Below are 21,890 nucleotides of genomic sequence, written 5' to 3' on the forward strand. Positions count from 1 at the left end.
GTTTTGTATTGAAAATTAATAAAAGTGTTGAGGCGTTTGAGGATTTGGAACTTTGAAATGAAACCAACGTATAGTCTTCTATATTTGAAATGTATTCTGGTTTTTGATAACAGTCTAGGATAACAATCTAGGATAGCGGGGTGGGGATAATTAGCCAATAGGCGACAAGTACGTATATTGGTTTCGCACTTTGATTGGATATGCACGATGATGTCACGGGAAACTAGCACTTAAGTCCTAAACATGCCCGCGGCCTTATAAAGCACCAGCTTTTAACACTATTGATCCCTTACAAGTGGACAGATCTTTGTGTAAGACCGTCTTATGACGCCTGATGCTGTCTTGATGTCCGCCACTCTGGAGATGCCATCTTCACCAGGAATTGTCTTCACCACGCGACCAAGTGGCCATTTCAACGGCGGAAGAGCCACGTCTTTGACAAGGACAAGCGTATCAGGCTTCAATTCTGCCGTATTTTCCCTCCACTTAGCTCTGATTTGTAGCTCCGAGATATACTCTCTAGCCCAGCGCATCCAAAACTGCTGCCGCAGCTGTTCCACTCTCTGGTAGCGGCTCAACCGGTGTACAGGTAAGTGTTGCAGGTAATTTTCACACACCGGTGCCGTGAGAGGTCGGCCAATCAAGAAATGGCCAGGGCTGAGGGGATAGCCATCAGAGGGATCCGAAGACAGAGGTACCAGCGGACGTGAGTTTAGCACTGCTTCTATCTGTGTGAGTACGGTAGCGAATTCTTCGAACTGTTTTGCGGGCGGCGCTGGGGTTCTTTTTAAAAAGAAAACCCAAAACTTTTCCACACACTTTTTAATTGAAAACTTAGATGGTCTCCGAATCCGGGTTGTCACCTCGAGCTCTAGCAATCGACTGAATTATTTGAATAAATTACTTATAAAGAAAACTATATCTGCTGATGGCAGATATTGCACAATAATTACAACAATGGAAAACTTCGTCTTCAATATATTGCTGATTAATCAATACGTCCATACTGTGAAGGGTTATAACAGCTCCCCCTTTTTGACGAAGCTTTATCCATTTAAGATGAAGCGAAGTAGAATTAGAATTAGAATTAGAATCGCGAATTAGGAGACCATTGAAAATAGAAATAACTTACAGAAATTGAACATCATTAAAAATAGAAAATTAGAAATTGGACAATATTAAACATAAGACATAGTAATAATAACTTAGAAATAGCAATACAATGTTGTTATTAAAAATAGTAGAATTATAATTAAACACATGATATAGTAAATGTAGTAAAAATTCTTAAAAATAGTAATTGAACAAATGTCCATTATTCAAAAATAGTAGAACTAGCAATTAAACACATTGATATAGTAAATATAGTAATCATTCTTGAAAATAGTAATTGAATAAAATTTTCACAATTCAAAAATAGTAGAACTAGAAATTAAACATAATTGATATAGTAAATGTAGTAAAAATTCTTGAAAATAGTAATTGAATAAAATGTTTACAATTCAAAAATAGTAGAACTAGTAATTAAACATAATTAAACAAATGATATAGAAATTATTAATTAATCTTAGAAATAGTAAGTGCACAAAATTAGTAACATTCAATTACTTAAAAGTTTATATTTCTTTTTGACATTGTCAGATTTTTACTTAGATTAGAATTACATGATTTGTAATTTATAACTGGCAGAGATCTAGTAGATTTCTCATCGTCGGATGTAGAAATATCTGTCATTTCTATGACATTTGACAACTTATTACTTCGGTTAGTTGATTTTTTATTATGGCATTGATTGAATATTTGTATGCAACAGCCAACACTGCTGTGACGACTTTGTTTGTAACATTTATACTAGTGATGCAACGGATGTCTGTTTCCGTTTCCGCAAGTGCGGAAGTTCCGCGTGCTTTTCAACATCCGTTTCTGCTTCTGTTTCCGCAACTTTTATAACGGAGATAAAACGGAACTTTACAACGGCTGAGAGATCCAAATGCGCGGCGCGAGACGGGCAGTCCGTGCGCGGCCTTTCGGCACTTGTCGCATTTGTTTGTTTACGTACTTTTTCGTGAATTTAAGCGCGTAATATTTTCTGCTGCTGTTTGAAACAATCAGTTTCTCTTGCTGGAGTAAACTGTCTAGTTGTTGTCCATATAAAATTTGACAACTGGCAAAATGTGACTATTTCATACTTACGAGTTATTAAATGTACTTTTGAATAAGTGATAACTATGTAATATATCATCATCGTTATTATCATCAGCTCACTATACATCCCCACTGAGGGGCTCGGAGCCTACCCCAAATTAGAGGTGACTAGGCCATAGTCAACCACGCTGGCCCAGAGCGGGTTGACTTCACACATATCATTAAATTTTTTCTCAGATATGTGCAGGCAGCATCACTATGTTTTCTTTCACCGTAGGAACGTCGGATAAATGTACATATCTAAATCGAAAAACACATTGGTACATAGCGGGATTCGAACCCAGGCCCTGCAGATTGTCAAGTGCCTAATAATTATATATTTTTCTAATCTAGATTTGGTGTTTTTGATACTTAACACATTCAGTGTTTACAAAATAAAAAAGGCAACAGCCGGGAGCCAAAACTTTTTATGGTGAATTTTTATTTAGTTTATCTGGGAGTGTTAAATTAATAATGTTTTTTGTATTTGAGCGCTAGGGATTATCATTTTGAGCGCTAGGGATCATCATTTTGAGCACTAGGGATGGCAATGGTTTAGTTCACTAATAATCGTATGTAGATATTTGTTCCCCGATTGAATTTCTGTGTACTAATATGTTACAAGATTTTGTAAAAGTCAAGTTTTTCATCACATTCCAGAATATTGAGTAAAACATGTAAGGATACTAATCGAAACCAGCTTTTATCTTCTCGGTTCAAGATCTTGTAACATTTCATACACACCCACACATACACACACGTATACACACACACACACACACATAAACATAAACGCATACACACACACGTACACACACATACAGGACATACATATATTTAAAAAATATACATACAAACATAAAGTTCAGCCTTAGCTTCATGTGATACAAGATATTTGTATGTTTGCCTCCGTACGAACGTGGTACTAATCACTACAACATTGTAAGAATGAAACTAATACTCTTTTTCGTTAGTTGACTATATTGCCAGAGTGGCCACACAAAGCAACATGGACTTGTTTCAAACGCCGGCGGCTTACTGGCTACTACAAAGTGAACGGGCCCCTCGCTCGGATCCAAGAGGGAGGCGCCGCTACTAATAGCTCTGCCCACTCGGATCCGAGTGGTCAGCAGTGAATGTATTAATAAAGAAATATATTTGTCGTTTATCACCACGAGTGGTTTGGCGAACATTAATTTGTAAATAGTGTAATTTTGTTTCCTGAAAATAAATAAAAAAAAACGTATTTTAACTTATTGTAGCACAGTAAAAATACATATATTGAAGGCTAAAGGACACCGATATCCAATGCCTTAATAAATTAAAAACGAATACAAACTGTTCTTACCAAAAAAAAAACTTTGTAAATATGTTTTTTTTTAATATTTACACTTCTGTTTCCGCTTCCGTTTCTGTTTCCGTTTCTGCTAAAATTTATTTTTGACATCTGTTTCCGTTTCTGGTTCCGGTAAGACACTTCCGTTGCATCACTAATTTATACAATTTGAAACAAATATAGAAAATTAAACAAACAATAAAGATATAAGTAAATGTAGAATAATATGAGACATATTTAATAAAATGAGATTCGTTTTATACATTATTTAACTCTTTCTCTAAATCATCCATTTGGTGATTTGCGTATTTTAATGAATCTAGATTAATTTTGCTTAAAGATATAGGAGTAAGATATGGTAATGATTTATTGAATATGTCTTTCTTACAACAATCATCAATAGTTATATCAAAATTTATGTCTAAAGGAGACGATATTTTAACAGAAATTGAGCTATCTGGCATCAACTGAATAGTCTTAGAAAAACCAATACAGTTATCAGTGATTTTGACTATTCCCGTTCCGATTAACGAGTGATCACTAATTGCGTCATCGCATTTTATTGTAAGTTTATTTATATTTGACTGAACATAAATCCATTTATTATTATTCAACTTATGCCAAATATCAATTTCACCATATAATAATTTAGAATTACATTCGGGTGGTAGTGTAAGGACCACCTCTGTTAATAACTTTGATTCACAACTTGGATTTATTAATGTTGAAAGTATAGTAGTTAATTGACATATCGAATATTCATCATTTAAAGATTTACAAGTTTCTAGACTATCCAACATTGCATAATGCATCCTATCGGTACTAATGGCAATATAGGAGTTAGAAGGTTGGATAAGTGCAAATGTTTTGTAATGTGAATCTTCATGAGCTGTAGGCAGAGGAATGTTTTTATAAACAGTGTATTTGTCTTGTGTAATTAGTGGAATTTGTAACACAAAAATAACCTTATTATTATAATAATAAGACATTAATTCAGAGACATCAATTATAGAATGAATGTTAGCTAAGTTTAATTGAACTGGAAAATCGAGTCTTTTATTTATTTGGTTACTATGCTTTGATAGTTCGGTGTATAAACCTAAGGGACTAATTACGCTAGGATGTAGTACATTTACCTTAGAAAATAAAATAGCATTTAATGTAGTATCTAACAAATTAGAAATCGTTAATAAAGAACCTTCAATAATATTTAAAAATGTATTTATCTTAGAAGTATAGAGTAACGAATTATCGATTTTAGTAATTTGAGATAGTATTTCATTCATGTTATTAATTTGCGTATTTAACTTTAATTCGTTTTGATTAAGTTTGGAAATAGTAGAGTTAAAATTATTTATAGTCGATTTAACAATATGTATGTTATCTTTCATAAGACGAAATAATTCTGTCTAACTCTTTTGACAGGCGTTAATTGCAGAGTCATATTTCCTTGCGTCATCGGCGTCTAAGGTGCCGAAAATAAATTTTAAAATTTCTCCACCAAATTCTAGAGACCTTTTGGTCTTCGTGGAAGATTTATTAATAATGACATGAGACAAAGATTGCAATTTAATGTAATTTGATTGTATTAAAACTTCTATAGGACTACAGATATCCTTACATTGAATTTCGTCTTGCGATTGAATTTTAATACATAAATCTTGAGTTTTGTGTAATTGTTTTTCAACATTTTCAAGATAAGGTTCTAAAGATATTAGATCGATGTGCGTTATTACCTTCCAATAATTATTGTAAAAATTAATATTAGTAGTAGGTTCAAAATAAATTCCGGGACTATGCGATATAGGAGTAATCTTGAATTCAGCGCGAGATCCATAGCATATGGCTCTGGAAATAGAGATATGGTAATTATTAGAGATATAGTATTCATAAGATAAATTAGGATGTAGAAGGTTTAATCTCGTTAGTATGATACTTCACGTGTTTTCGACCTACTTGTAACGTAACATTATGTTTATTGTGAACTTTTATTATTTTAAATGGACCTTTCCATACGGGAGATAAGGCCTTCCGGAGCCTGTGGTGATGTTTCAAATACACCATGTCGCCGGTTTTATAAGTAATTTCGCGAGAATTAGAATCATAATATTGTTTAGACTTTTCTTTGCTATTAATTATATTTTGTATTGCCTTTTCTCGGCTAAACCGCATACGATATTGTAAAGCACGAATGTATTCGTTATAAGTGTTATTATTATTATTTTCATATAATGAATTAGGAATATGTGGTTTATAACCGTATAATAATTAGTATGGGGTAAAACCAGTGGTACAGTGAGGAGTAGTATTGTAGGTTAAAATAGCAGTGAATAAATAACAGTGCCAATCATTTTGATTTTCGTTTGTAAACGACTTGAGATATTCTTTTAAGGTAGCATGAGACCTTTCTAATGCTCCATTAGTTTGAGGATGATAAGGAGACGTAAATAGAGCTTTGATTTTTAAAATTTCAATTAATTGTTTAAATAAATCTGAGGTAAAACAAGTACCTAAATCCGTTAAAATCATTTTTGGAAAACCGAAAAGAGACATAAAATGTACAATGTTACGAGCTATCTCGTCACTTGTAGATGTGACCATGGGATAAGCGCTAGAAAATTTAGTAAGATCATCTTGAAGAGTTAGAATGAATTTGAATTGTTGGGGCCCTGATTCTGGTAAAGGACCTACAACATCAAGAGCTAACCGCTCAAATGGTCGTGTGGAAGTAGAAGTTATTTCCATTTGAGCTTTGTTTGATCTACGTAAAGGTTTATTAATTTGGCACAATTTACATTTCTTTACATATTGTTCAATGTCAGAGCGCATGCCTTTCCAATAATAGGCTGCTTTAATTCGCTTATACATGCGATTTGATCCTGGGTGACCTGCGATAGGAGAGTCATGATTTTCTTTTAATATCTTTGGAACTTCGACTGGGGTAGGATAAACTAATTGATTTTTGTAAATATGAATTGTAATATTAGTATTATGAAAAATATAAGCAATCATATTATAAATTTTAACATATGATATTTTAGAAAAAGGATCTGAGAAATCTGATAGAGCGAGATCAGTAATATCTGCATCTTCGCTTAATATTTGGTTTCTTAATTTTATTAGTAAATTATAAATATCTTTGAATTTAGTTTCTTCGTAATGATGGATTTTAGTAAATAAGAAATAGTATGTTTTGTCTTTATCATTAATACGTTTTACTGTGAACGGCTCGCGTTCGGAATTTAGTAACTCAGCAGAATTATCGAGTTGCGATAATATTTCTTCACAATGTGGCAAAGAATAATCAAAGTCTAAAGAGTCTGGACATGCAATTGTTTTAAACTTGGATAAGTGTAAACCTTGTGAACATTCTTCGATAACGGTGTTAAGACTTGAAATATTTTTTGTAAATTGATCTTTGAAGTATTTTTCATAACTTGAATTATTTAAATTATTAATATCAATTGTATTTATTGGATATCGAGATAATGCGTCAGCGTTAGAATTAAGACGACCTTGTTTATAAACGATTTCGTAATCGTATTCTTCGAGCTTTAGGCGCCCGAGAGGAGGACTGGCAACTCCCGTAGGAGTTGCCAGTCCTCCTCTCGGGCGCGTCCCCAGGTGGTTAACGTGTCTCAAAAGAGGACCCCATCAGCAGTAAATCCAAGGAGCAGAGAAGAAGGACTGATGGAACGAATCGGAGTCTTGATAGAGACTAAGTTAGCGGCTTTCGAAGCTAAACTGTTCCCGGATAGGGCCCTTCGGCCACCTTTAGGGGTAAACAAGTTCATCGTAGGTACGCAAACGCAAGAAACAGAAACTCTTATTCCCCGAGAGCACCGAAGCCATTCTGAAGGATTGGCTTTATCTGAGCGACCGCGAAGGGCAAGAAAGAAAAAGCCTCCGCACCCACAGGTGGTGGACCTTCCTCCAGTCGCTTTAGCACAACCCCAAGCGGCACGACATATGGCGGAGCAAACGTGGGTATCTGTTACTAAGAAACCCAAACCTGCAACGCTGACAACTAATACTGAGAAAAGCGGAATCCGAAAGAAAGTGACGCGAGTCCCGTCTACGGAGGCCGTAGCCATCACCATACCGGAGAACTCTACTGTCACCTATGCCAAAGTCATGGAGATAGCCAAAAGCAAAATTAATCTAGACGATATTGGCATTGACACTCTTAGACAGAAAAGAGCCATAACGGGAGGTCTGCTATTGGAGATCTCCGGTCCAGAATGCAGCCAAAAAGCAGACAACCTGGCAAAAAAGCTACGCGAGGCTCTTTCTGAACTAAACCTTAAAATTAGTAGACCAATGAAAACAGGAGATATTCGCCTGAGGGACCTCGATGATGCTGTTAATACACATGAGATTGCGGAGGCAGTAGCAAAAGCAGGTGGATGCTCTGTAGATGCCATTAAAGTTGGGGAAATTCACCGATCTTGTTCTACCATGGGCACTTGCTGGCTACGTTGCCCAGTCAAAGTGGTCAGGGATTTATTGGCTTCTGGAGTCGTGAGAGTGGGCTGGAACTCAGTGAGAATTGAAGCTCTCGAGCCTAGGCCCTTGCATTGCTTCAGATGCCTAGAGAAGGGTCACGTCGGCAGCAAGTGCACTAATCAAATATATCGGGGATCGCGTTGCTACGCTTGTGGGGAAACCGGACACCGGGCAAATGAGTGTACTTCATCGACTCTCAAATGCCCGTTGTGCTCAGATCTTGGTAGACTCTCGGACCATCGCTTTGGTAAGGGATGTGCCTCACTTCAGGAAAAGAGTGGAATAATAGGCAGTAAATCCTCTGCTTCTAAAGGTGCTATAGCCCATACACCCAATGTGTCGTTTCCGAATCCCATCTCGGACGTGGAGGCTATGGAAGCTTAAAATTCGAATTTTTCAAAGTTCTCCAGGGCAACCTGAACCATTGCCGCAATGCGCAGCAATTACTAATGCAAACCATTGCGGAGCAGCAGGTTGCTTTATCCGTAGTGGCAGAGCCATACAAGGTGCCTGACAATGAGCGGTGGTTTGGAGATTCAACGTGTTCTGTTGCGATCTACTGGAGTGGGGGAGATCGCGTCCCAGTCTGCTCTCTTACATATAAAGGAGCAGGTTTCCTGGCGATTCAATGGGGTACTCTGGCTATTGTGGGCTGTTATATTTCCCCTAATAAGTCTCTCTCTGAATACGAGGCTTATCTGGATAGCCTAGCTGTCTGCATTCGAGATTGCTACCCACGACCTACTATAGTCCTGGGAGATTTCAACGCTCATGCCCGAGCGTGGGGAAACCATAGAGATAATCCAAAGGGCAGGTTATTATTGGATTGGTCTGCTGAATTAGACCTCCGATTATTAAATCGGGGTTCTGTAAGTACATGTGTCCGATGGCAGGGAGAATCAATTGTTGACCTCACATGGGCAACACCTGCTGCAATGTGATTTTTGTCGGGGTGGCGGGTTGCTGAAGAAATGGTCACTCTCTCTGACCATCGCCACATCTTCTTCAACGTCTCAGGTCAACGTCCCTACCTAAGTTCCGGCAATCGAGTCAGCCATAAGCGGCGTTGGTGTCTTAAACGGCTGGATCGGGACATGCTTGATGCGGCAGCCAGCGTTGCAGCATGGCCACAACGTGACGAACGATTTCTAACTGATCCTGAAAGAGAAGCGATGTGGTTTCGCGAAATCATGACAACTATCTGCGACGCATCCATGCCTCGAGCCGGCCGTTCTAAATCAGGAGCTGTGCACTGGTGGTCCGCGGAGATTTCGCGTTTGCGTGCCATATGCCTGCGAAGCCGACGCCAATACACGAGAGCCCGTAGAAGAAGAAACGCTTCCACCGATGAAGTTGAAAGTCTGTATAGATCGTACCGAACAGCGACAAAAGCATTACAATCAGCTATCTCTGAGGCTAAAAAGCGATCGTGGGATGATCTCCTGAAAGGACTCGATGCAGACCCGTGGGGACGGCCATACAGAATGGTTTTGGGTAAACTTCGTCCTTGGACCCCACCGCTGACGGAAACATTAGACCCTGTCTTTTTGCAGTCTGTTACTGATGCCCTATTCCCAAGAATTCAAACTGGGTCCCTCGTCCAGTATGTAACGCCGGGGACATGGATAGAGGAAATGGAGGTTAGCATCCAGGAGGTCAATCAAGCCGCAAGTCGTCTAAGAGCAAGATCTTCTGCCCCGGGTCCAGATGGAGTTCCTGGTCGCGTATTGGTCTTAAGCTTACCTATATTGGGGGACAGGTTGAGGCAATTGTTCAGCAACTGTCTCCGTTACACTGTGTTTCCATCTGCATGGAAGGAGGCGCGGTTAATTCTTTTGAGGAAAGAGGGTAGAGCTGTAGATTCCCCCTCTGCTTATCGCCCTATTTGTCTGTTGGATGAGGTAGGCAAACTATTTGAGAGAATAATTGCCGCCCGTATAAATCGACATTTGTATTGTGTTGGTCCCGACCTTGCCGAAAGCCAGTTTGGCTTCCGACGACAGCGTTCCACTATAGACGCGATTAAGCATGTCCGCATGTTGTCGGATCTGGCTGTATCCCGTGGTGAAGTGGCATTAGCCCTCAGTTTGGATATTGTCAACGCATTTAATACCTTGCCTTGGGACGCAATCAAAAGAGGACTAGTAGAGCACAGCATTCCCATTTATCTGCAAGAGATTATCGCCGACTACTTGTATAACAGATACATAGTTTATACGGACCGGGATGGCAGAACAATCCGAAGACAGATCCGGTGCGGGGTTCCTCAGGGTTCAGTATTAGGTCCTCTGCTGTGGAATCTCGCCTATGATGCGGTGTTGCGAATTGACCTTCCAGCAGGCGTAAGTCTCATCTGTTACGCAGATGATACCTTATTGTTGGCCAGCGGAAAAACCTTCCATGATACAAAAGTTCTTGCTGAGCGCGGGGCAGACGCCGTTGTTGCGAAAATCCAGGAGTTGGGCCTAAGAATAACGCCGACTAAGACCGAGGCACTGTGGTTCCACAAGCTTCCGCGAACTAAGGAACCTCCCGAATCATGGGTCCGAATAGGTGGAGCTGAAATCAGGGTAGGCCGGTACATGAAGTACCTCGGGCTTACATTAGACAGTCGCTGGGATTTTCAGGAACACTTCTCACGGTTAGTTCCCAGGGTTGAAAGGGTAGCAGGTGCTCTGCAAAGATTGTTACCAAATCTCGGTGGGCCAGGTGAGGAAGTACGGCGACTCTACGCGGGTATTGTACGATCTGTAGCTTTATACGGTTCGCCCGTTTGGGCAAAGAGGCTCGCACTCCGCCGCTGTAGAGCGAAGATATATAGCGTACAACGTAGAATAGCCATACGTGTCGTACGGGGTTATCGCACAATCTCGTTTGAGGCGGCAACAGTTTTGGCACGCTTCCCTCCCTTTGATATCCTGGCCGAAATGGATGCAAGGGTGTACGACCGAATTTGCGTCCTTCGCATGGGCAGGGGCACACCAGGTGAGACGCTCGAGATGGTTAAGCGGGAAGAACGGCAAAACGCGTTGGAGACATGGCGCACAAGGCTTTCCGATGAGCGAACTGCGCACAAACGCGTCGTTGAAGCAGTGCTGCCGGTCTTCGATGCCTGGATGCAGCGACGACACGGAAGCCTCACCTTCCGCCTTACGCAGATAATCACCGGGCACGGCTGTTTTGGAGATTACCTTCATAAAATCGGACGCGAGGAAACGGCAAGATGTTTCCACTGTCTTGTGGAGGAGCGAGATTCCGCTGCGCACACACTTGCAGTATGCCCAGCGTGGGAATTGGAGCGGCAAGCCCTGAGACAACGGATTGGCGAGGACCTGTCTTTGCCAGCGGTCGTGTCGGCGATGCTGAGTGGGGAAACAGAGTGGAGGGCTGTAGTCTCCTTCTGCGAATCCGCGATGCTTACGAAGGAGGCTGCTGAGCGATCCCGTGAAAGGTCTGATCCCACTCGGCGACGACGCCATCGTGGGGCAGCTGTTCCCCACGATGTTCCTCGGGCCACTCGGTAATGACACTTCATGCCTTTTATGGAGTTAGTGGGTTGCGAGTGTTCAGGGTGGGGTCCTTAACACTCAAACAGCCTTGAGAAGGCCAAAATGAAGAAGGAGCTAGGTCGAAAGGACTAGCTAAGCGATTAAGGGGTGACGGTTGTGTTCCGAACGGAGATCCCGCCTCCTCTTGTTAGCGCCGGTGGCGACCACCGTGGGGTTTTAGTCGGTGTGAGTCCGACATAATCCGACTCTTCACCCCATAGAGTCGGATATGCGTAGTCATTTCCCCACGTAAAAAAAAAAAAAAAAAAAAAAAAAAAGGCGCCACCGAATGAGTCTACTGCCTGGATCTTTGACATTAAATAGCCAAACTAAAGGGCGATGATCAGTTACTATTTTAAATTTTTGACCATATAAATAAGGACGGAAAGTTTTAACTGCAAAAATAATAGCTAAAAGTTCTTTTTCCGTAGTAGAATAATTACCTTCAGGCTTGTTAAGCGTTCTAGACGCATAGGCGATAGGTTTATCTTTACCTATGTCACCTTGTGAAAGAACTGCACCTATGGCGTAGTTAGAGGCATCCGTAGTTAATACAAACGGAGCAGAAAAATCTGGATATTGAAGCAGTGGTGCCGTGGTAAGCTTATCTTTGAGAATTTGAAATGAACTGTCCTGCTCAGAGGTCCAGTTAAAAGGAACATCTTTTTTTAATAAGGCCGTAAGAGGCTTGGTTAACTTAGAAAAATTTTCAATAAAACGTCGATAATATCCGACAAGACCTAGAAATGCTCTAATTTGTTTTACATTGACTGGAGTTGGGAATTCAGAGACAGCTTTTACTTTATCAGGATTTGGAGAGACACCTTTGTCGGTGATGATATGACCTAGATATGCAACTTCACGACGTAGAAATTCGCATTTATCTGGTTGAAGTTTTAAATTGAATTGTCTGAATATATCAAACACTAATTTAAGCTTAGACATGTGAGATTCTAGATCATGTGAGTATATGATGCAATCATCTAAATAAACATATGCGTGAAGACCTTGAAGACCGGATAAAACCGTATTCATGAGACGCTGGAAAGTGGCTGGAGCATTCTTTAATCCGAAGGGCATCCTAGTAAATTCGTAGTGCCCAGACATGCTAGAATTAGTACTAACAGTGAATCCTGTCTTTGGCGCATCTTTGGCGCTCATCTTCAATTGATGAAAACCACTTGCTAAATCCAGTGTGCTGAAATATTTGGAATGACCTAATTGATCTAGAATATCAGTGATAAGAGGCAGTGGATAACTTTCGGAAACAGTGGCATCATTAAGTTTTCGATAATCAATAACAATTCTCCATTTCTTTTTGCCAGAGGCGTCCATTTTTTTCGGGACAACCCATACTGGGGCGCTCCAGGGTGAATTAGAAGGGCGAATAATGTTTTGTTCTAACATTTTCTGAATTTGAGTGTCAACTTCGTTTTTGTGACATTCAGGAAATCGATAAGATTTTACATGAATAGGAGGCGTATCCCCTGTATTGATATTATGCTCGATTGCGTTTGTGAAGGATAACGGTTCACCTTCGATATGGAAAATATCAGAGTACTGAAAGCAACATTCGAGAAGAGACTTTTTCTCTTCTTCATTTAAATGAGAACAGCGAATTAAATTTAGTACTTGATTGAGACGATTTGATTTAGTAGTAGATATAGTATTAATATCGCGACATTGATCTGAGTTAAAATTATTGCGATCTAGAAAAGTCAACTCTACATAATAGTCTTTGACTTCAATATCGGAATCAGTTGTATTTAAAACTGATATATTTATTTTACCATTGGGTTTAATTTTAACAATGGAATTGGCAACGTAAACACCTTTACATATGACGTGATGCAATACCAGAGCTTCATTGTCGGGACAATGTTCATAAATGTAATTTGATATGCCGCATTCAATAACCGTTTCAGAGCGTGCGGGAATTATATAAGTTGGTTGTGTATAAATAATAGGTATAGAATATTTTTTTATTAATAAAGACTTTGAGGCGTAATTAATGTTTGCTTTAAAGTAACTACAAAAGTCGCTACCAATAATGCCGTCGTAGTGATCTAAGTTGACGTCATCGGTAGTAACATGAAATTTGTAATGTAATATTTCATAACATAAAATAAATTTTAATTGGAATGTACCTAAGGTTTCGACCAACTGCTCTGAGTTATTAATGCCTTTTAATTTTACTTTTTCAGAAGAGAGATTTGGAAATTGTTGTAAACTAGATTTTTTTATTATACTGATACTAGCTCCTGTGTCAATTAAGAAGCATAGCTGCTCTGTGGCATGTTTAGTTTTAATAAAAACATGAGGTAACGATATCTTTTTGTTGTTAGAATTTATTTCGCAAATAATTTCAGAGTTAAGATTTGGTAAATTAGAAATAGTAGATATAGTAGAACTCAATTGCTTTGATTGAGATGTATTTGATTTAGTAGAACTCAATTGCTTTGATTGAGATGTATTTGATTTAGTAGAACTCAATTGCTTTGGTTGAGATGTATTTGATTTAGTAGAACTCAACTGCTTTGGTTGAGGTGTATTTGATTTAGTAAAAATAGTAGATTTAGTAGAACTCAACTGCTGTGGTTGAGGTGTATTTGATTTAGTAAAATTAGTAGAATGTATCGTGTCTTTGCATATATACGATTTCTTAAGACACGAGTCGGAAATCGCGTTTAGTTTAAATTTTCATTAAAATCGCACAAGTGTACTTTTGCCTTAACGTTTGAGTCACGCGATGTACATTGTTCCGGTTTTGTAAGCGATGCATTTTCGCGACGCTGTTCATTGAATTTGCGCTTGCGACATTCCGCGATCGTGTGACCCAAGTTTTTGCAATAATTGCATGACTTAATGTTAGAGTTTATATTGGAATATGAGTCACGCTTCTTATAATACTTGGCGTTATAATTTGAATTCACATGAAAGAAGCTTTGCGGTTGCTGTTTATTTATATTATTTTTTTTATTTTTGAAACATTCCGAAGAATTATGACCTGTTTTGTTACATATGTGACAATGTTTTTGATGTTTAATTAAGTGTGTTTTTGATAAATTGTATAACTTTTCTTCCTCTATAGCATGTTGTACTGCCTCGTTGAGGTCAGTCGGATTCCTACACCTAACAATGGTTGATATTGTTGAATTTAATCCCAGAAGGAAGGTATTGAGTGCGAGATCTTCCATGGCCGCTATTCGACCCGCAAGTTCGCCCTCATCTTTGCAACTATAATGTATATCTGACTGTATTCGGGTTAAGATTGATTCTAGCCTCAGAGAAAATTTAGTAACGTCTTCTGTGCTAAGTTGTTTGCAGTTTTGTAAGTCTAACAATAAATGCGTAGAATGTTTTTTTTCTCCAAATGTATTTCTAAGGAATAATTTTATTTCTGACCATGTATTAAATGATTTTAGACTACACGCTATTTTAGCTTTTCCGTCTAATTGTGAAATAATGAATTTACATAAAATACTTTGTTGTTCTGCTGTTGCTAAAGACATTGCGTTGTCGCAGTCAGTTAAAAATGCGGGGAGCAGATCTCTGTCCCCATTATAAGGTTTAATGAATTTAGTAAGAACTGAGAGAGTAACTTTTTCCGTCATGATTGCTTTGGAACTTTCTGATCTAGTAGGTGCCATTAGCTTTTATGCAATTTGCGGATAGAATAGAAAAATATATGTTTATACACACAAAATTCACAAGAAATGGTAAATCATAAAAATAAACACATCAAAAATGGTAAAATAGCAAACAATAAAAATAGTAAATAATTAAAATCAAAATTGGTAAAATATTGAAAATAGTAGAATGTAGAAATATTATAACATTTGAAATAGTATAATATCAGAAATGGTACAACATTGAAAATAGTATAAAATTTGTAAAACTTGTAAAACTTGCACTTCTGAAAAACTTGTATCAACGTTGTTTCACTGAACACAAAATAAATAATTTAGAATCACTCACTGTATGATGATTAGAAGGTGTGGCTTCATGAGGAGTGATCAGTTGGTGAGTCGAGTTGCTAACTCGCCTGCAGCGGGCTCACGCTATATAGTGGAGGCTGACCGTCGTGCAGCGGATCGGAGTTGCGTGGAGCGGGCTCACGCTTTAAGCGGAGGCTGACCGTCGTCCTAGTAGTGTGTTGGTAGAGATCAAGACGCAGGCTTGAACGAGTCAAGGCTTACTGTCGATCTTGCAGTGCCGGAGCCGGGATTCAGATGTCAGAGCCTTAAATGTTAAGACTTACCGACATCCCACACTTCTGACACCAATTGTTTTGCGGGCGGCGCTGGGGTTCTTTTTAAAAAGAAAACCCAAAACTTTTCCACACACTTTTTAATTGAAAACTTAGATGGTCTCCGAATCCGGGTTGTCACCTCGAGCTCTAGCAATCGACTTAATTATTTGAATAAATTACTTATAAAGAAAACTATATCTGCTGATGGCAGATATTGCACAATAATTACAACAATGGAAAACTTCGTCTTCAATATATTGCTGATTAATCAATACGTCCATACTGTGAAGGGTTATAACAGAACGTCAGATGAGCATTGCCGAGCACTCGCCGCTGGTGGTACTTACATGATTTGATCCCCGCTTCCCACAAGCCACCAAAATACGGGGAATAAGGAGGGATAAACGAGAATTTAATATTTTGACTATTTGCGTAATCTACAACGTCTTTACTACAAGATGATAAAAACTGAGCAAACTCATTGTTTAAACCTACAAAATTTCGTCCATTGTCTGAGAAAATTTGACATGGTTTTCCACGTCGAGAAGTGAATCGTTTGAGAGCGAGGAGGTATGCGTCTGTAGAAAGGTCGCTGACAAGCTCTAAGTGAATAGCGCGAGTAGTAAAACAAATAAAAAGACAGATATAGGATTTTACTAATTAAGCACCCCTACCTTTACGATTTAAAACGTACACTGGTCCAGCGTTGTCTACACCTGTGCGAATAAAAGGAAATTCTGCCGTCAAGCGCTCCTTAGGCAGGTTGCCCATAAGTGGGCTTAGCGATTTTCCCCTAGCCCGTGTGCAAGCGACGCACTGATGAGTCACCTTCCGCGCGAGATTCCTACCGGACAGCGGCCACCACTGCTCGCGTAAGCGGTACAGCAGCGCCTGCGGCCCGCAATGTAAAGCTTGATTGTGTTCATGAATAAATAACAAGCGAGTAAAATAGTGCTTAGAACAAAGAAGTATAGGGTGTTTCTTATTATAATTAAAATCTAAAGAATTTTTTATTCTGCCACCTACGCGAATTAGGTCCTTTTCATCTAAAAATAAATTTAGACTTGAAAGTCTGTTGCTAGACTTAACATTCCTTCCACTCTTTAGCAAATTGTACTCCAAAGAAAATGACTCCCTTTGTGATAACTTAGCTAGCATAATCACTGCACGACTCAACTCATCGACATTGATCGCACCCGTCAGCTGATCGGTTCTGTGGCGCGGCCGGCTGTTGTGCGTGAAGCGCAGTACATAAGCAGTGTGTAAGTGAATCATACGATTGAAGTTAGAGAATCTGTTGAATGGAAAGAATGTTTCGTCTGTATTAATATTTCGATTTAAAAATTTGTAGCGTTAGATTTTAGTTCAGGCAAATCAATAGGTAATAACTCAGCATTTGAATTTATATGTGTAGTTAAAATGAAATTAAAATTTTAATACGTGTAAAAATGTAGGACCTTCCCACCACAACTTAGATAAAACTAAATCCTCGAGACTTACTCCCCGCGAAATCAGGTCGGCAGGAGTAGGTAAGAATTAGGGCAACCAGATACGCCATCATTCAGCGTATCTGAATTGCCCTCATTCTTTTCATTATTCAACTGTTCATTCATCAATCAGATGCATAATTGTGTCGTGTTTAATGTTTAACTTTACCGACGCGCGAAGCGGTGACGTTTATAATGAGATATGATCCGACATCATCCATCGTTATAAACTATGCAGATCAATGTCAGCTGAATCAACCCATTATTGTTTTAATATTGAAATGGATCCGGATGATGTCGTTCTAATGCTGGATGCCAAATTTTTCTATCTATTCACGAAATCAGTGGTAACATCTTGCCCACGACTATTATCATCTTCTATGTCGTGAGGTATTCGCTGTACAGTCGTTGGATCCGCTAACCCACCAGATCCAGACGCCGGTGGTGAGATCGGTGAATATGATGGTGTAAGACCAGTTATTTGGATACTGTAACAAACAACATAGTGTTCATTTTAATATATGAAGCTAGTATATCTTTTTAAGGGTTTTTCATTAATCAAGCAAGCAAGTGTAAGTAGACTAAGAATAATTTTCTCAGATGTTATTATTATAAATATAAAATATTATTAGAGTTACAAATTTTATTTTTCAAAAACTTACCGCCATGGTGACTGCTTTGAAGAAGACTAAGACAACGATTTACATCCAACCGTCTTTTATAATAATTTGATTATAAACAATAAGGTTCAAAATATATCTTAATTTAAATATATATTCCGACACTTCTTCTTAACCAAAAATGGATGTGGCGCCTGTTTTTAGATGATCTGTCTATGTTGACATTCATAACTCATGCACTGTATGTATCTAAATTAAACAATTATGTAACACATGGGCACGTGTACTCTAGACCTTTATCTACGTTATGTCTTCTTCGATTAAGATTATTGTTTACACACACATAAGGATTCAACGTTTGAGTAATACAATATGCAAGCTTAGCTTTTTGAACATATTTAGAAAATAATCTACATGAATAGAAACCTTTACACACACTTTAAAAGGAGATTCAATGTGTGATCATACTATTTAACTCGTGCATTGGGAGACAGATCCACATTACGCTTTTTTCCTGAGGAGAGTCACAACTTGGAAAGGAACACCTCACTTCAAACAATGTAAGTACCCTTATTTTCTAATATGTTATTAAGTTAGTAAATTCCTTATACCTGACTAGACTTATCATTTAATTGTTCTTATCGTGGTAGCAGTAAGGTCTAATGACTTGAACCCAAACTACTATCATCCAATTTCACTTATTTTATTAAGCTTACTGAATGATAATATTCAATCAAAGTCATCATTTTGTTGATTGTTTGAAATAAGATCGAACCAACATTGTTATCATAGGAATGTTTATCAAATTGTTCTTTTAGATATATTAATCTTAAATAATACTTTTACAATACTATTCTCATAGTCTGTTGCTTAATAATCTTACAACTAATGTCAAGTTATATGTATGTCTTTATATGATCTATGAAAACTATCATTAAATCATAGGGAAGTGAATGATAAATATTACAATATCTCATTATTTTTTCTTTTTCTATTATAGGTCCAACTTGCCAAAGATCTGTTTCTTTCAAGCGACTCGGAGTCTGACGCCAAACCTCCGCCACCAAGTTCTGAGCAAAAAAAGTTGAAGAGGAAATCGTCTGACAAGATTACGGAGGAGCCGGTCAGGAAGATTGCGGGTGAAGAGAAGCGGGCTAAGAAGGTGGCTATTAGTCCCGTCTTATCACCACCAAGAGTTACGGCGCAAATGTTGTTCGGGGATGACAGCTCTGCGGAAGATGACTGCAATGAAGCATCCAGCTCCATTGCAGGGTAACTCCAGGGTAAAAATATACCACCATTATTTAGCTATTTCACTAGAAGGGTGATAAAAGGATATTCGCGACAAATTAATGAGAGTAAAGATGGGAAATATTTCAGCGAGATGAAGATTTATGAAGCCGATGAAATAAAAAAAATACAGCCCGTCCATCGATGGCGGCATGCAATTACAACTATCAAAACCAGAATTGATGACGATGCGGAGTCTTGGCTATACATTAAGAAATTTGTGAAATGTATCCAAAAAGATTTCATAAACAGCCCTATAACACTTATAGGCCGGTATGATTATTAGGATAGGTTAGATCTTTGTATTTAATCAGTATTTTATTTTACTATCTATATTTGTAAACAAAATAGCTTTTAAACTTTGTGTCCTTTTTGTATTTTGCATAAACAACAATATTTCAAAAGTGTTTCTTTTTTTTACAGTTGTGTTTCCCGATGACTTAACAAGATCTATACATTGTAATAATTGCAATATGTTTGTCCAGAAAAGGCTTTTTTCACATCATAAGAGAACAAATTTACATAAATCTAACTGTTTATTGAATACGCAGTTCGCAAATATCAATATTGTCGCGTCTGCCTTCAAAAACAGATTAGTAACATACCGATTGAACGTCACTCAGGAAGACGAGTACCTCAGTCCAGAGGCGTTCCTGAGTGATAATCAAACAGATTTATTGAAATTATTCAATATATCATTGAAAGAGCATGATGTTTTGAGTTTTTCGCTTATTTTTTACTGCCAAAATTAGATGAAAAGCAATTGAAATCATTTAATACTAAATATATTATTGTTTGTAAGAACTCAGACTTGAATAGATTATTAGAAAAAGTTATGAATATGAAGTCTTTCGACTGTCATCAGGGTTATCAGACATCTTCTAACGGGCGTGGACTTGCGGGTATTCCAATAAAATAACTGTTGTAATAATTATCACAATTATAACTATCGATGATACAATCAATGTCATTACTAAACTAATTTAGGATTGTTAAGATAGAATTGGATTTAAGTATAGTAACGTCCACCGAGCACGTGGTTGTGTGCGCACCCTATGACGATTCAAACCGAACTGACAGATTTGTCAAGATGGCCGCCCTACCAGGGCTCGGTGTTCGTTATGGGTATTGACAACGCCAACAAAAATATTGAATAAAAAGTTTACTGAATTTCAGCATACTCAATCTGGATGGTCATTTTTATCAATGAGTCATGTTGAAATTAACATTAATAAGTATTCTCCTATGAGAGGTGGATCTTATTTAGATCTACCACCAGCAATCAAATATTCAAAAAGTTGCATTAACATTAAAAATAAAGATAACCACTGTTTCTTATGGAGTATAGTAGCTGCATTATACCCAGCTAAGAACAACGTTTGTGTAACTAGCTCATATCCTCATTATTCCAGTATACTAAATACCAAAGGAATGAAATTTCCTCTCACATTGAATGATATTAAAATATTTGAAAAAAATAATCCTGATATTAGTGTAAATATATATATGGTTTACAGAAGGATACTGTAACAGGACCCTTATATTTGTCTAAAAAGAGAAAGAAAAACCATGTAAATTTATTGTATATTGAACGTTTTAACAGTAGTGAAGGGCATTATTGTTTGATTAAAGACTTGACTCGATTAGTTCGACGTCAAGTTACTCACTATAAAGGAAAAGTTTACTCATGTGAAAAATGTTTACAATTTTTCAGTAAAGAAGCAAGATACAAAACTCATAGTTGTTCTAAAATTGTATCTGTTTTACCTGAAAAAAACTCTATATTAAAATTTGAACATTACGAGAGACAACAAAAAATTAATTTTATTATTTACGCTGATTTTGAATGTTTGCTCTTTGACTGCGATGAAAGTATTTCTACTAAAACTCAGAATCTAAAAGTACACCAACCTTCATGTTTTGCGTATTACATATGTTGTTCACATAACGATGACTTAAACAAATATGTTTCATACAGAGGTAAAGACTGTGTGCAAATGTTTGTGAAATGTTTGATAAAAGATGCTGTACGTATACATAAAATATTAAATGAAAAAAAACCGATCACTCCATTAACCTCGGAACAAGAAGTAGAATATAACAACGCTACTTTATGTCACATATGTAAAAAATCATTGTTAAACGACAGAGTTCGAGATCATGATCATATTACATCAGAGTATAGAGGTGCGGCGCACTCGCACTGTAATTTGATGTACAGAGTTTGTCCATTCATTCCTGTTGTATTCCATAACTTAGCTGGGTATGACTCACATTTATTCATTGAAGAATTAGCGAAGTATGAAGGTTCGATTAACATTATACCGAAAACAAAGGAAAAATATATGTCATTCACAAAAATAATAAAAAGTAAATATTATAAACACCCCATTCAAATAAAATTTATTGATTCTTATCAGTTTTTGAATTCTAGTCTCGACACACTAAGTAAAAATTTAACAGAAAGCGATTTTTATCATTTATCAAAAGAATTTAGCGACAAAAATAAATTTGAATTAATAAGAAAAAAAGGTATTTATCCATATGATTACTTAAACTTTTGGTCAAAATTTGATGACTCCCAACTACCCTCAAAAGAATTTTTTTTTTAATAGTTTAACTAAGGAACATATTTATATCTGATGAAATGTATTTGCACGCACAAAC

At 37.6% G+C, this 21,890-nt stretch overlaps 1 protein-coding gene across 1 annotated transcript in view; it reads right to left on the reverse strand.

Moving 5' to 3' along the window:
• Window positions 1-278: 278 nt before the first annotated feature.
• The window catches only part of LOC123722904, a 37,318-nt gene continuing 15,706 nt past the window's right edge, over window positions 279-21,890 (reverse strand). The window contains exon 2 of the mRNA XM_045685466.1: window positions 279-682. Within this exon, the coding sequence (XP_045541422.1) occupies window positions 279-682 (404 nt within the window). The remainder of the gene's footprint in view (window positions 683-21,890) is intronic.

This window comes from Papilio machaon, chromosome W (assembly GCF_912999745.1).
Source record: "Papilio machaon chromosome W, ilPapMach1.1, whole genome shotgun sequence".
NCBI classification, from domain to species: domain Eukaryota; kingdom Metazoa; phylum Arthropoda; class Insecta; order Lepidoptera; family Papilionidae; genus Papilio; species Papilio machaon.